The sequence below is a fragment of the Leptinotarsa decemlineata genome, unplaced genomic scaffold, assembly GCF_025532065.1.
Source record: "Leptinotarsa decemlineata unplaced genomic scaffold, Ldec_3_MD MMD2_P_RNA_scaffold_12, whole genome shotgun sequence".
Taxonomy (NCBI): Eukaryota; Metazoa; Arthropoda; class Insecta; order Coleoptera; family Chrysomelidae; genus Leptinotarsa; species Leptinotarsa decemlineata.
The window spans coordinates 10,951,257-10,966,026 of NW_027412526.1; the positions used below are offsets into that span (position 1 = coordinate 10,951,257).

Genomic DNA, 14,770 nt, shown 5'->3' on the forward strand with positions numbered 1-14,770 from the left:
AGTTTGGTGGAATTCGAGTTTCGAGTTTGTTTTCGAAATTAAAATTGTTTTTTGTTACTGTTTCTGAAAACGAAACTAGTCGCAACCGATTCCGTTTGGTGGAAATCCGTCTTAATAAAGATATCCTCAAAAAATTGTTGTGCTTATATTCGTACCGTTCACAAGAAATGGTGAAAATGGAAATGGAACGAAAGATCCCGTCCTAATCTGGAAAGTATATCAGACTGCATTGTATTTTCGTCGCTTTTATGCTTTTATCCTAATTAATTGGGGTGCGACCTAAATGGACCCTTGCTATTTCACTTCTTTGACAGCGAGTGTCTCTCGAGACCTTTGGCTCTCCGGGTTGGAATTTAATTCGGTTGGAAACGGCCACGTAGCGCAAATTCAGCTACTAGGTCGTTTCTCGGTTTCCTGGTGACATGCTCAACGATGAGAGGAAACTCGAGTGATGAATTGCACATGTCGAAACGAAAGAACACTTCCTGATGTACCAGCACAGACAAAGTGGCTCCTCTGATACATTCGCACTGGTTTATACATGGTGGCTAAACGAAAGTTCATCATAACAGGTTATTTTAATCGTGGTTATTCACAAAAATATCAGGTTGTGTCAAAAGTTTGGTCCGTTTTTGTGAGTCTACTTTTATACTTCAGTGAATACTTCAATTCAATCAAAATAAGCGCCGTTCGAATCGATGCACTTTTGCCAACGTGACACAAGTCGACTGATTCTGTCAGCATAACAATTGTGTGCTCGGAATACGATGGAGTCGACGAAGGCCGTTTTTGCAGAAGTTTCAACCGGTGAGAAAGTTATCCAAGTGCTTGAAAAGATGGTAGTCGATTGGCGAGAGGTCAGGGGAGTATGGTGCGTGGGGCAGAACTTCGACGCTCAATTCGATTGATTTTCGGGAGGTGATATGTGATACGTCCGGACGGGCGGTGTCGTGGAGCAGCGCCAGCTGCTGCTAATGCAACTTTCGGAACATTTAATCTATTTCCTTACAATAGGACTCTGTGACAAAACACAGCTATTTGATTAATTTCCATTTTAATTTGTATCGTTTCGCCATCTGGTGAATGTTCTCGATAACTTATCCGCCGCAATGGAGGCCGATTCCTGTTGTTTACAGTTTTCTACCGCTCTTAAGTAGCAACGGCCCTCATACCCTCCGGAATAGGCAACCAATATTTCACTTTGACGAGTTTTTTGCATTCGCAAAGTATTTCCAGTGTCGGGTTTTCTATAAACGAAGGTCGAGATTCTTTTTCGTCTCTAGAGACCTGAGTGAAAACGTTTTTGATGCGCCATATTTGCTCGATTATTCGAAGATTTTTGTGGCTTGCTTTTTAAAGTGAACTTCGTTCTAAATTACCTTACTGTGGGTCCTTAAGGACAAGATTAACCGTTGAGTCCCGTGCCTGTAATTATTTTAGGTGGGTAATGATTTTTATTACTACAAATGATGTAACACGTGTGTGTGAAGTTTTTATTAATTACTTTTAACAATTTTATTGAAACATTTGTTATTATTTTAGAACTAAGTCAACAACCAAATAAGTACTCTGTCTCCCCCTCGAACCAAAAAAAGTGGACGTTCAGGACAGTAGTTGGATACCGACGGGCCACCCAGGCACTTCCCAAAGGCGAAAACTCACCAAGAAAAGACCATGGTTACTTCATGATGGTCAGCGACCATCACAGCAGACTCCTTTTGTGAGTAAATCGACGTAATATACCGAATATTGCGTCAGCAACACCCGGCACTGGTCCGACTCTACTCCAGGACAACGCCTGTTCACACATTTCACGAATCATTGTTCGAAAATTAAACGAATCGAGCGTCGAAGTTCTACCTCACCCACCATACTCGCCAGACCTCTCGCCAACCGACTACCATTTTTTTCATGCACTTCGATGACTTTCTCACTGGTAGAACTTTTGACAAACATGACCAGACAAATACGGCCTTCTTCGACTTCATCGAATCCCAATCAGACAATTTTAATGCTGACGTAATTAGTCGACTTTTGTTACATTGGCAAAAGTGAACTGATTCAAATAGAGTTTATTTCGAATAAATTTAATGAGTATGCACTGAGATATTAGAGTTTGAAGTATAGACTCATAAAAATGGTCAAAACTTTTGAAACAAACTACTAAGTTAATTAACACTTGAACAATACTATAGCATATTGAACAAATTCACAAAATTCATGCACAACGTATACTTTCAATATTCACCCCCGTTCGATTTGAATCTCCCACGAAATGAGAAACTTAGGCGTGTCGTAGCTTCACCTACGTTCAATAACTCTAAGAAGTACGTATCCTCAGCGAGATTTGAAATTGCGAATACATTTTTTTACGAGATGTGTGGGTCGTGTTAATAGCATGGATAAAGAATGAAGTTTGAATAAAGCTGCAGCTCATAGATTGAATATTATGAACAAGAATAAATCTAAAAAAAAAATCGAAGGACTCACCTTGAATCCCTTATACCACTCTTTAATTGTGCTTTCGTCATAGCGCGTGTGCGATTTCAAAAAGTCCATATCTTCTTTGGACAGCTTGTCCTTGCTGCCAAAACACCCCATGGTGTTGTACTGTAAGGCCTACCCTGCAACATAAAAAAGCATATGTACAGTTTTTCATACTCGTAGATACTGAAAATGCATTGAAAATAATAAACTTTCGTACTATAGTTCCTGTCCCTTTGCTCTGCGATAAAACGAACAAAAGTATGTAGTATTGTTCTATATACGTAATTGAAGATTGAGGAAAAATACAGCTCAAAGATCATTCTGTCTGTGCTCGTTAAAGGGTATAGTATTTCCAATACTAATTGGAACAGCACAGAGAAGGAATTCCCGCCTCGACATAGGCGTCGGCATATTATTTTTCAGTGGTAGTTTTTCATTTACTTATTCTAACAATCATAGCAATTGATCACCCCATGAAGAAGTTATCTCAACTGAATTTTTCCACGATGGGTATTTATAAAAAACTTCGAAATTTGAGGTAGTTGATTTCCGAGTCGATAACTCTAAAATACAATGAAAACGCAAATAATCACACCGAATTCTCGTCAAACATATATTTACAAAATAATAGAGGCTAACAAAATTGCTAAAAAATCAAAATTCTTCTTCGCTATATTCGGATGACGTGGAATCATCATCGGGTTGAATAACGATCGGATTTATGGAACATAATATTTGTTCTCCTCTTTTATAACGTGGACCACACAGTTCTTCCACACATCACTATTACCTACTTCATTCAGCACTCGCCTTATACTGTCAAGCACTACAGCATTCAAAGTCGGTGACTGATTACATTTCCGCAAGCTTTCTTTCATTGTGGCCCAAACCATTTCAATTGGATTGAACACACAATAGTATGGAGGCAAACGTAAGAGAATATGACGTTGTTTTATGGTCGCCAGTAATACCTTTTTCGTTGGAATCTTTTTGGGTACTTCCATGTCATGATTTCGCATGAAATCAATAATATCTACTTTTTTGTGTTTTTGTGTATAAAGCCGCAGTCATATTTTCGTGGCAATCAGCAGACGAATCTTTTTATATTTTTGGCTGACAGAAGCAAAGCGTTAGGTACGAAACCACTTTCATTCCCGACATGCAAAATTATAACACGTTTTCCCCTTGAAGAAGGTGTTTTCAAAGCACAATACTTGGTTTCGTCTACCGAGCCATATTTGACAACATCATGGGTGTCAAACCAAGTTTCGTCGAGGTAGATTATATGTCTGCTGGATTCTCGGTAGCTTTTCATTCGCCTCAAATATTCTTGTCGGAAACAACAAGATAATAAGACATCTCGTAGAGTTTCTAAAGATTTGTAATTGTAATCGGGGTAGTTGAGTAATTTATACCAAATCATTTCCAATGTTGGTACTTCATTTTTTTGGTATATACCATAAATTGTTCGCCGAATCGCATCTTTTGTAGCACCATCAACGTTTGTTAATTGTTTATTCCTTTGTTTTCGTTTCATTGCATGGTCAATGACATCCCCTATTTTAATGACTCGAAGAACTGTCGAACAAGATAGTTTCGTTAATTCGCATATTCTATTCACAATAGCATTCTGTGGAGTGTGACAGTTTTCCTTCTTCAAGCATTCATGAATATTCAAAATTACTCGCTGAACTTGAACATGTAAGTCCTTATTTTCAAATTCCGGATCCCTGTCGATTGACACAGATTCCTCACACGTAATGTAATCATTTGTTTCGAAATGTCTCCAGTAAGCCATATTGATGAAAGTACCCAAAAACACTAAGATTTTCACAAAAATCGGTTTAAACGATGAGATTGGAACCTTTGGTGTAAAAGTTGAAAACTTTTTCTAAAGATCAATTACCCTAACACCAAACTGATATTTTTGCACTCGACGCGCGTTTCGCTAACAAGGTTAGCATCTTCAGGAGAAGCAAATTGATACTGTATCTAAAGACAAGGGTTAGCTGTTTATAAACCTGAAGATTTTTGGTCCGATGTGGACTTTGTTTGTTAAATGATGATTATCCTAATTGATTTTTCGGTAAATAATTAGTGGAACCACTACCTGCAAATTAATTTGTCCACTTGATCTCTAGTAAAAGTTTGCAAAACCACTCACTACCTCACCTAACCCCACGAACACACAGCTAGCCGAGCCTTTACTTCTCAACTACATTTGATAGCACATTTACTAATTATCTGGGCGACTAGGGGCCACAAGCAAGAAATGTTTATGACTGTACTCTTATTTTTATTGCCGTTCCAATAAAAGTTTTTGTCAAAGTATAGATGGACTTACTGCATCAGACTCAAAAATCCTAATTGGAATTATTGTCACTAACATACGAATATGTGAACGAAATATACCACTCCATTTCTTTCCAACTAGCACACTAAAGAGTTTTTTTCAACTCAAGTTCGTGTCTAAATTTCATAATGTAATGAAACCAGCCATAAAAAAATATGGAAAACTTCCCAAACGGTGCTGATGCGGTGTTAAGATAAGTGGCATGCTCGAAACTTCGGAGTACACCATCAAGGATGGCAATGTTCCACGTAAGCGACAATTAAATCAATATCATTTCGTATATCACATTGTGTAGGGTTCCTATTTATGATATCTGCCTCAATCACATAATGGATGTTTATACTTATTCAAATTCAAGTGGTGAAAGTGATTTTCGTAGTTTTTTCATCCAGTTTGTATATGAAAAAAAAATCTGTTGAATTTCACTAGTTCGGACTTCCATTGTCTACTATATAAAATGATTTGAAATCCCTGAAACAAGTAAAAAAGAATAATTAAAAAAGAGAATAGTTGAAAATAACAATTATATTAAGCAACAATAAACCTGAAATGAAATGATAGTGAAATAACCTACAAGTAAAAATATAATAATTGAATAAATAAAAATTAAAGGAATGCAAAAAGAAAATAATAAAAATAAAGTGTAGAGATTCCAAGTCACGTTAGTTCACGACGTTTGGATTGTTGGTATCTACAATCGTCTTCGGGTGATGACTGGAGTGATTCCTCCGAGAGATGACTATTTTTATAGGTCGTTGAAATACTTTCACTTTCTCTCCTTTCCATTTTCCGCTTCACTGATTCCGTGAGGGATGACCGTTTTGGCGGGAGTTGGTCATTTTTCGTTTGATGATGGGTTTCCATATGTTTCGTATATCTACGCTGGCCTGGCTGAATACGTAGATATACGAAACATATGGAAACCCATCATCAAACGAAAAATGACCAACTCCCGCCAAAACGGTCATCCCTCACGGAATCAGTGAAGCGGAAAATGGAAAGTAGAGAAAGTGAAAGTATTTCAACGACCTATAAAATAGTCATCTCTCGGAGGAATCAGTCCAGTCATCACCCGAAGACGATTGTAGATACCAACAATCGAAACGTCGTGAACTAACGTGACTTGGAATCTCTACACTTTATTTTTATTATTTTCTTTTTGCATTCCTTTAATTTTTATTTATTCAATTATTATATTTTTACTTGTAGGTTATTTCACTATCATTTCATTTCAGGTTTATTGTTGCTTAATATAATTGTTATTTTCAACTATTTTCTTTTTTAATTATCCTTTTTTACTTGTTTCAGGGATTTCAAATCATTTTATATAGTAGACAATGGAAGTCCGAACTAGTGAAATTCATCACGAAACATTGTCAATCACCTTCAAACAAAAAAAAATCTGTATGACATCTACATATCTTCATAGAGACTTTTCATCATTTTCTTTCTTCTTTTCTTCGGTAGTTTTCCACATTTTTTATTCAATGAAGAATAAGTAGAACAACAGAACTATCATAGAATAAGCGGTTGATACTGAAATAACAATGTTCTAGTAATGTAAGTTTCTAATGAAGTCACGAATTTTAAAAAAAATGGTATCTTAAAGAGAAATGTTTATATCGATACTAATAAGAATTACTTCGACTTTTTTGTCTACCTATAAAAACATTCATATTCAGTAAAACATCACTGACATTATTGTCTATTGCGCAATCATTTGATGTAACTCGTGTGGTGATGGTGAAACGAATCAGTCTTTCAAACATTCAATATCGATAGGACACATCAAAATTTCACTTCAGTCCTGTCAACAGTTGTGAAAACAATTATCTTTTATCAGTTTCAATAGGCTGTGAAAATTCCAACATATAAATTAATGATTACGTTAACCAGATGTGAAAACATTGTTAACGATTGATTAATATTTCCAAAAATATAAGATTGAAGTATAGAAAAGACATATCAAAACATACAGGAAAAAAAATTGTATCAAAGAAAGTTCAAAACGTAATAATGACACATAAATATCTCTCATGTTATTATCATATAATATCATCACTTCTGAAAAAATCCACACCTGAGCAAGAGTGATGAAAACAGTGGAATTCCGTGTGGGCAGATGAATTTTTATTTTCGAATTCATTTAGTGAAGTAATTCGATCCACCGAAAAGTATAGTTGTAACCAACTGGAAATTGATTCCTACACAAAAGCGATAGCATTTCATCATTAATCATCAATCTTGATGAATGTTACTTTATAATTTAATTTTATTTGTGAGTCGATATAAAACATACTATTGCTTTCATTAATGACCGATGTTTATTTTCTGTATAATTTTATTTGTGAACATATGCTTGTGCTATAATTCATGAATTCAGAATTGTGTTTATGGTGTTTCTGGATTTATACAGATGAAGATATAGTATATACAGTATAACCACGCGGTCAGCAACAGGCGAATCGCGGTTCGTTTACGGACCGAGAAAGGTTGACCGCGGGCCGCCCCTAATATTGTATTATACCAAGTACATATAAAAATTCGTAGATGAGGTATACCATACCTTTATCAATTAAAATAACACAAATGAAATCTAACTTAGTACGTATTCTATTTCAAGTTGCCTAGTTAACATGTTTTACCTACTAATGATAAGTTTCCTATCTAGCGGTGTGTGTGCAACTAGCGTTACGCTAGTTGCACACACACCGATTTTGGACGGCCGACTTTGTACCGGTCGTCCAAATTCCAATAGTGAACCACATGTGGGAACGGGACCTTGCACACACGCCGACCGGTGATCGTCGCCGGTAAAATACCGGTGAGCAGTACCGGGAAGTAGTGGCGACTAAATACACTCTTGCATACTCACCGGTTTTTTACCAACCATTCCAGTCTCGAATGCTCGGTGAAATTGTAGTTACTACGCGTTAACTTCATTTTTGTAGTGCGTGCTAATTACGACAACAAAGCAACTGATTGTTTGACCGATAAAAATCCGGTGAGTGTGCAAGCACCAATAAAATATCGGCCGATTTTATACTGGCCGTCCAAATCGAACCGGTGTGTGTGCAACTAGCGTAACGGAGTCGGAGTAACCGAACATTTGTTTTATGATTTCTGTCGTTTTTGTTCGTTTAATAAAAAATATGTTTGTACCTACGTTGATATGGATCCCGAAAAACGAAAAGTCGATAGTGAAAATAGAAGGTTTTTTTGGCTTGATGGATTGAACAATATTGTTTTACGCTGCCTGATAGGCCTCGAGCGGTTCCAGTGTTCCTTATATACAATAAAACTGTCGCTATTGTTGAAAGTGGGAATTTGAAACTACGAAACAACTCCTCAGCAGTTTCACAAAAACTTTCCTCTTGGCAGTCAGGCTCGTAAAGAAAAAATTCACACATACCTCAGTTCTTACGAAAAGAGTACAAAATTATTAGTTCGTTGCATGAGCGACCAAGAAAAATCCACAGAAGCAGCGTTACGTGTGTGTTGGACGCCTAATAAACACCACACACCATTTTCAGATTCTGAGATCGTGAAGGAATGTATCTTGACAGTAGTTACGTCACTTTTTGAAGAGAAAAAGATGTCTCTGTAATTCAAAGTATTCCATTGCCAGCGAGAATACACGAATAACTGAAATTTTAGCTGCGGACATAAAAAACACTCTTCTTGAACTTCTGCAAAAGACACCTTGCTACGCCTTAGCACTTGATGAATCATGTGACATTGTTGATGATGAACAGATGACAATTTTCGTATGATTTTTTGACATTTAGTGTCAGATTTTAAGAGAAGAGTTGCTAGCAATACTGCCGTTGAAAGGTAACACTCGACGAGAAGACTTATTCAAGGCCATTGATGATTTTATTATGAAGTATAACATCAGTTATAACAAAATGGTTTCGCTTTCAACTTACAGGGCCCCAGCAATGATTGGCAAAGTAAAGAGAATCAGATATAAAAATTCAGGTATAATATCGTATCAGTGCATAATTCAGGCAGCCCTTTGTGGAAAACTTAGTGCTACACTCAAAGAAGTGATGGACATGTGAAGTACTTGTGATGGACAACTTGGTCAAGTTGATTAATTTTATGAGATCCCATTGTGCTCTTCGCCACCGACATTTCAAAGAGTTCCTTTCTGAATGTGATCCTGTATTTTCTAACTTACTACAACACAACAATGTTCGTTGGCTAAGTAAAGGTCAAGTTATTGAACGTTTCTGGCTAATAAAAGAACAAGTATTCTCCTTCTTGCAAGGAACAGGGAGCCAGAAAGCATTTTGAGTTGATAAAAAACGAGCGCAATATGCTGGTTGTGGCCTTTCTGAAAGATTTTTTTAAATATTTGAATGCACTCAATATAGAGTTACAAGGAAATGGAAAATTAATACAAAGCGTGTCTGCTCTTCATCGTAAGCTGGATATCTTTGAAAACGATATTATCGTTACGAATTCATTCATTTTCCGACAATTCTTGAATTTAAAAAGGAGACCTCTGAAGAAGACATTGCAGAGTTTGTAAAATTTCTGGCCGATCTTAAAAACGACGTTGCTACAAGATTCCAAGACTTTGCAGAGAAAGGCAAGCTATCTCCGTTTCTTAAATCTCTATTTGAAATTGATGTAGCGGCAAACTGGACAGATGTGGCTGCCAAGTTGTTTAATCTGTCAAAGCCATCACTTCAAATGGAGATAATTGATTTGCAAGATGTGTCTTTGAAAATGTATAGAACGGTATCCACTGAAGAATTTTGGACCAAACATGTCCCAGAAAAATATGAAAATTGTAAAAGACTAGCTATCAATTTGGCCACTATGTTTGGCTTGACATATGTGAAACATCTTTCTCAAAGATGAATTTTTTGAAAAACAAATATCGTTCGAGATTAACAGACGCTCACATAGAAGACACACTTCGAATTTGATGTTCCTCTTGAGAACCAAACTATAAAAAACTGACTCAAGACCGTCGGTGTAGTTTCTTACATTAATAAGAGGTCTTGTATTCCTTTAATAATTCAGAATGTGATTTGAAACCAAAATAATATGTAGCACTTTATTATCAATGCATATTTGTTTTTTTTGCGCCCCCTTAAAATTTTCCCATAGTATCCAGACCCCACCTAAAGCTACTTGACGACTTGAAGAGAAAGTAAATTTTCCTTTACTTGACCTGATGCACATAATAGCCTGTTTCGTATAAATTACCAAAGTGCAGAGTAAGACCATAAAGTAACCAGAAAAATTCCAGTTTATCAATCCATATTAAGTACCGTCACTACCAACTCCAATTAGGGTAGTGCGATAATTTCAAAAGTAAATGACTTTTATATCGAAAAAGTAATTTACTGTCTAGATATGAAATGATAAAATCATTAAGAACAAAGGAACTATATATCTTATATCGTCTTGTGGACAAGGTATTTAAAATCATACTAAAGTGGAACCTGTCTTCAGAATAACATGAAAAAATCATGTTGAAATCATAATGAAAATATTCCCCCTAACCGAAGTTTATTACAACATTGCTGTTGAACACGATCTAAGCAGTTTCAGTACGTGCTGCGGCAGATTCATTGCGGTGATTTTTGTACAGGTAATCCGCAAACTCCTGGTAGGGTGTCTTGGTAAGAGGCATCTCCTTTCACAAATCTGGCGTTAAGTATGCATAAGTCTTGGCAATTGCTGCATAAGTTGCCTTGGCGAAATTACCCAGCGTACCGGTGGAGCCCTTGCCTGATACCCGCCATCTGCAGTAGTTTCTTGGGAACAGGAGCAGAAACGATACCAGTACCACGGGGTAACGTACGTCTGTAACGTACAGTTACAGACCCGCATTTTCCGGTGACTTTGCAAGGCACTGTGTGGGGTTGACCGATTTTGTTACCCCAGTAACCTCTAAACCTCTACGGACTGGTACAACAGAAAGTTTGGCTAAGATGACGGCTCCACGGATAGCAGTAGCAACTTCTTTGCTGCACTTCACTCTCAAACCAATGTGGCCTTTGCTATCACCGATAGCTACGAAAGCCTTTAAACGAGTACGTTGACCAGCACGAGTCTGTTTCTGAACAGGCATGATCTTCAAAACCTCATCATTCAGTTCTGACCCAATGAAGAAATCGATGATTTCATACTCCTTTTTTGGCAAAGAAAACAGGTAGATCACCTCCAAAGAACGGATCTTACCATATTTTACCAACCATCCTAGCTTAGTTACAGGCACCCATTCCTTCTGATCTTTCTTTCCACGACCACGTCGCCTACCCCATCTACGTCCACGAACTCTAGGGCCCCCTCGGCCACCTCCTCTACTACCACCACCGAATCCACCACGGAAATCGCCACGACCACCAAGAGGCAAGAGGCAAATCAAGTAAATCAAAAAACAACAAATTGTTCAACCCTCATTTGCTGAAAAACTATAAAAAGCTGCATTACTAGCCATGGATCCAATAGATGTCGATATATCAGATATACCATCTTGAAAAAGCTGAAAATTTTTCAGATCTACATATTCCTCAACTAGATAGATATAGGTCATGCGACTCCAATTAAATAAAAAGCTGAAACTGACTATATCGGAATCATATATTTATATTATTGATAGATTATAAATGAAAGTGGCCCCAAATGCGATCCTTGTGGGGCTCTTACCCATAATAAAGTTCAATGTATCATTATTTTCACGAAGTATTTGTTGGTGCAGTTGTTGACCAAAATAAGTTCACTAATGCTACAAGAGGCCTTCGAAAGAATTGATAATCAATCACCCATATCTGTTTTGACATATTTTTATTGGTACTATCAGTACTTGTCCAAGGATGCCACATTTTAAACAGATAACAAACATTTTTAAGTAATTACAATTGCGCCAATATCGAATTTCAACACTCAAATCGCGATCAGTCCCTGAATTGAACACGACGGCGATAACCATCCCCGCATTCCCGATTTCTATTCGTCACCGTAACATGACTTCAAATTTAATTTTATGACTCTTCAGCCAATCATAAATATGGCTCTTGACTGATAATATTATCCTAGATATCAATGCTGAAGCTACCTACAAAAATCTAAATATTTTCACACATTTCAGATCATCATTAAAGGCAAATCAACATGTTACATACAAGGAATACCACCATAGTGTAAACAAATTAAATATTCTCTATAAACGTTACAAATATGGTGAAATAGTGTTTCACAAACTGACTACAAATATTCTTCAATTGCATCCTAAGAGATCAATCAATCAGACTGATACGTGACAGTATTGAGAAACTCGCAAGAAGAATCTATGACTGGTTTGATGTTAATAAATCTCAAACCGGTACTGAAAGATCACAGAGGGTGATTTTATAGCTTCCACGATGCCATTATTTACAGAAATAACTGACTAAGTCAACTAACTGGATAGTCGATGTAACTGTACATCACTACGGAATTATTATAGATTTCGGTAATGAATGTGAAAATGAAACTAAATAAAGGGTACATTAAGTTCAGTGGTTTATCTTGATACAAAATAATGTGAAATTCGAGAAACTATTCACCTAAGATTTAAACCTATAATAGAACTTGATGGAATTGGCCGATACTTTTTTTTAAACCCCCCCCCCAATGGCATCAAACCAGAGTATATTTTGCCACAGAATTTTCGAATCAATCGAGTTACTACTTTTTATATTGATATTTTAGATTTCATCAATAGTTTTAGAATTATGTTGCATATTTTTTCATTTAGTGTAGCTAAAAGCACTGTTATATTAGTTGGAAACGGAACATTCGAGGAAAGCAAATTATTTAAGTAATCCGTCCGGTACAGTTCGAAGTTGGGACATGTGACAAAATAATGTAGGAGGAAGAACGGAATTAATTTCAAAATGTACACTTTACACAGATGTGTAGATTATGCAAACAAGTAACTTCCGAACACAAAACTGGAAGGAAAAGTCCTCTCGCAACTCCACAACTTTGTTAAGAGTTTATTTTAAAATTAATTGCTTTCCTCCTTTCTTTGGAAGAGTACCACTTTTGTGGATAACTCTTTCTTACATAAACTTTTTTGTATAATGTGTATAATTTTGAATGTTCCCATATGCAAATAAGATGACATTTACATTTGTATCGGTATCTGTAGAGTAAGGGGGGTGAGTGTAGGCCCACAGTACCTAGGCCACATGTGACCCATTGTATATCCTCCCGAGGAGTTGTCCTTCTAGGTCGTCGTCCATCCTGTCCTTTCCAGGAAGGTGGAAGGCCACTTGGAAACATTTCCTTTATATCGGCAGATGTAGGCCAAAACTCCCCTTACACACACTCTTTCATTGACGATAACTCCGGACACTCGCATAAGACATGCCTGACAGTTTCATCTTTCTCTTCACACATCCTGCATAGAGGTGTGTCCACTAGACCCATAATATGGAGGTGTTTCCTTAGTTCACAATCGCTAGTCAAAAATCCTGCTGTTGAGTGTAGATTTTTCTGGTCATCGCCAGATATTTCTTCGGCGCCAGCTTTCCAGGGTCGCCCAGGGTTATTCTGGCAAGACTGCATCCTTTGATTCCATCCCATTTCTCTAGGGAATCAACATGGGTGTGACGTTTGGCTAGTTCCGTAGGTTTCACTGGGTCCTAAAATTCTTAGTCCAGCTGCTTCGTTGGCTAAAGAGTCGGCAATGCGATTACCTTTACTCAAGTCGTGCCCTCCAAAAAACCTCAGGATAATGTTATTATCTACCGAGGCTTTGGCTAAATTTTGGTGGCACTCTAGTACTATCCCTGAGGTAACACGTTGTCTGTTCAAGGTTAATACGGCTTGTCTACTATCAGTACGGATTGTTATTTTTGCCAGAAATTCATTTCTTGGTTATTTCTTTTGGAGATACCAGCCAGTGCCATTTGAACCACGCTGGGATTTTTTGATATTCCCCATTTAATCCTTAGGCTTAGTGATCTGGAGTAAACTCCACATCCTGAGCCTTTTTGTGTTTTTGAGCCGTCGGTATATATGCGTATTGCTCTATAGCATTTGACTCTTGTGTTCTGTTTTATTAGTATTTTGTAGGGTTTATTAAACACAAACCTGGATTCAATTACATCACTGACTGCCTGCATCAGAGGTTGCGCAGGAAGCGCTTCTTGTGATAGACTTAGCCTCAAATGACCCATTTCACTTCGAGGTTTACACCAGCCGTGCAACCTCCTTAAGGTACAGGTCCAGAGGGGTCAAACCAATAATTAATTCTATTGCTGCGGTTGGTGTTGTTCTCATGGCTCCTGTGATGTTTAAACAAGCCAATCGATATATTTGATTCTGTAGGTGAAAGTTCCATGTTAGCTTCCTGTCGAGGGTAGTATCAAGGTATTTCACTTCTTCAGAAAAGTTTAGTTTGCTTTTGAAGATTTCGGGTGGTTTTAAGCCTAATACATTTTTTTCCTAGTGAAAAGGATCCGTTCAGTTTTCTTGGGATTGATCGATAGTGAGTGTTCCTTACACCATGTTTCTATTAATTTCAGCCCATCCTGCGCTCTATCGCACAGTGTGTTCACAAATTTGCCGGTCTGCAAGATAACTATGTCATCTGCATATGCTATTGTGAAGAATCAATTATTGTTGAGGTGATTATTCAGGATATCTAGAACTATGTTCCAAAGAAGGGGAGATAATACCACTCCCTATGGACACCCCCTCATGACCATTCCTCTCACTGTGATGTCTTTTACATTGATACTTATTGCTCTATTAGAGAGCATCATAAGTATCCATTCACCTACTACCAGAGGTACATTGGCATGTGATCCAATGTAGCACACAATGGCAATGTGGTGTATCAAAGTTATTTTTTTAATAAGAACCTTAATAAACATGGTGTAATGAAAAATTTCAAAGAACACGTTAATTTTTATT

The 14,770-nt window shown here is 37.2% G+C and overlaps 2 protein-coding genes and 1 pseudogene across 4 annotated transcripts in view; all 3 read right to left on the bottom strand.

Moving 5' to 3' along the window:
* The window catches only part of Nca (neurocalcin homolog), a 363,981-nt gene that overhangs the window by 221,346 nt on the left and 127,865 nt on the right, over positions 1–14,770 (bottom strand). The gene's annotated exons all lie outside the window — the stretch shown is intronic.
* LOC111513019 (neuronal calcium sensor 2) overlaps positions 1–14,770 on the bottom strand; it is a 242,850-nt gene that overhangs the window by 100,379 nt on the left and 127,701 nt on the right. For all 3 annotated transcript variants that reach the window (XM_074174036.1, XM_074174030.1, XM_074174039.1), the window contains exon 2: positions 2,491–2,624. In XM_074174036.1, coding sequence (XP_074030137.1) covers positions 2,491–2,601 — 111 coding nt within the window. In that variant the 5' untranslated portion in view covers positions 2,602–2,624. The remainder of the gene's footprint in view (positions 1–2,490; positions 2,625–14,770) is intronic.
* LOC111509882 (small ribosomal subunit protein uS5 pseudogene) lies at positions 10,406–11,252 on the bottom strand (annotated as a pseudogene).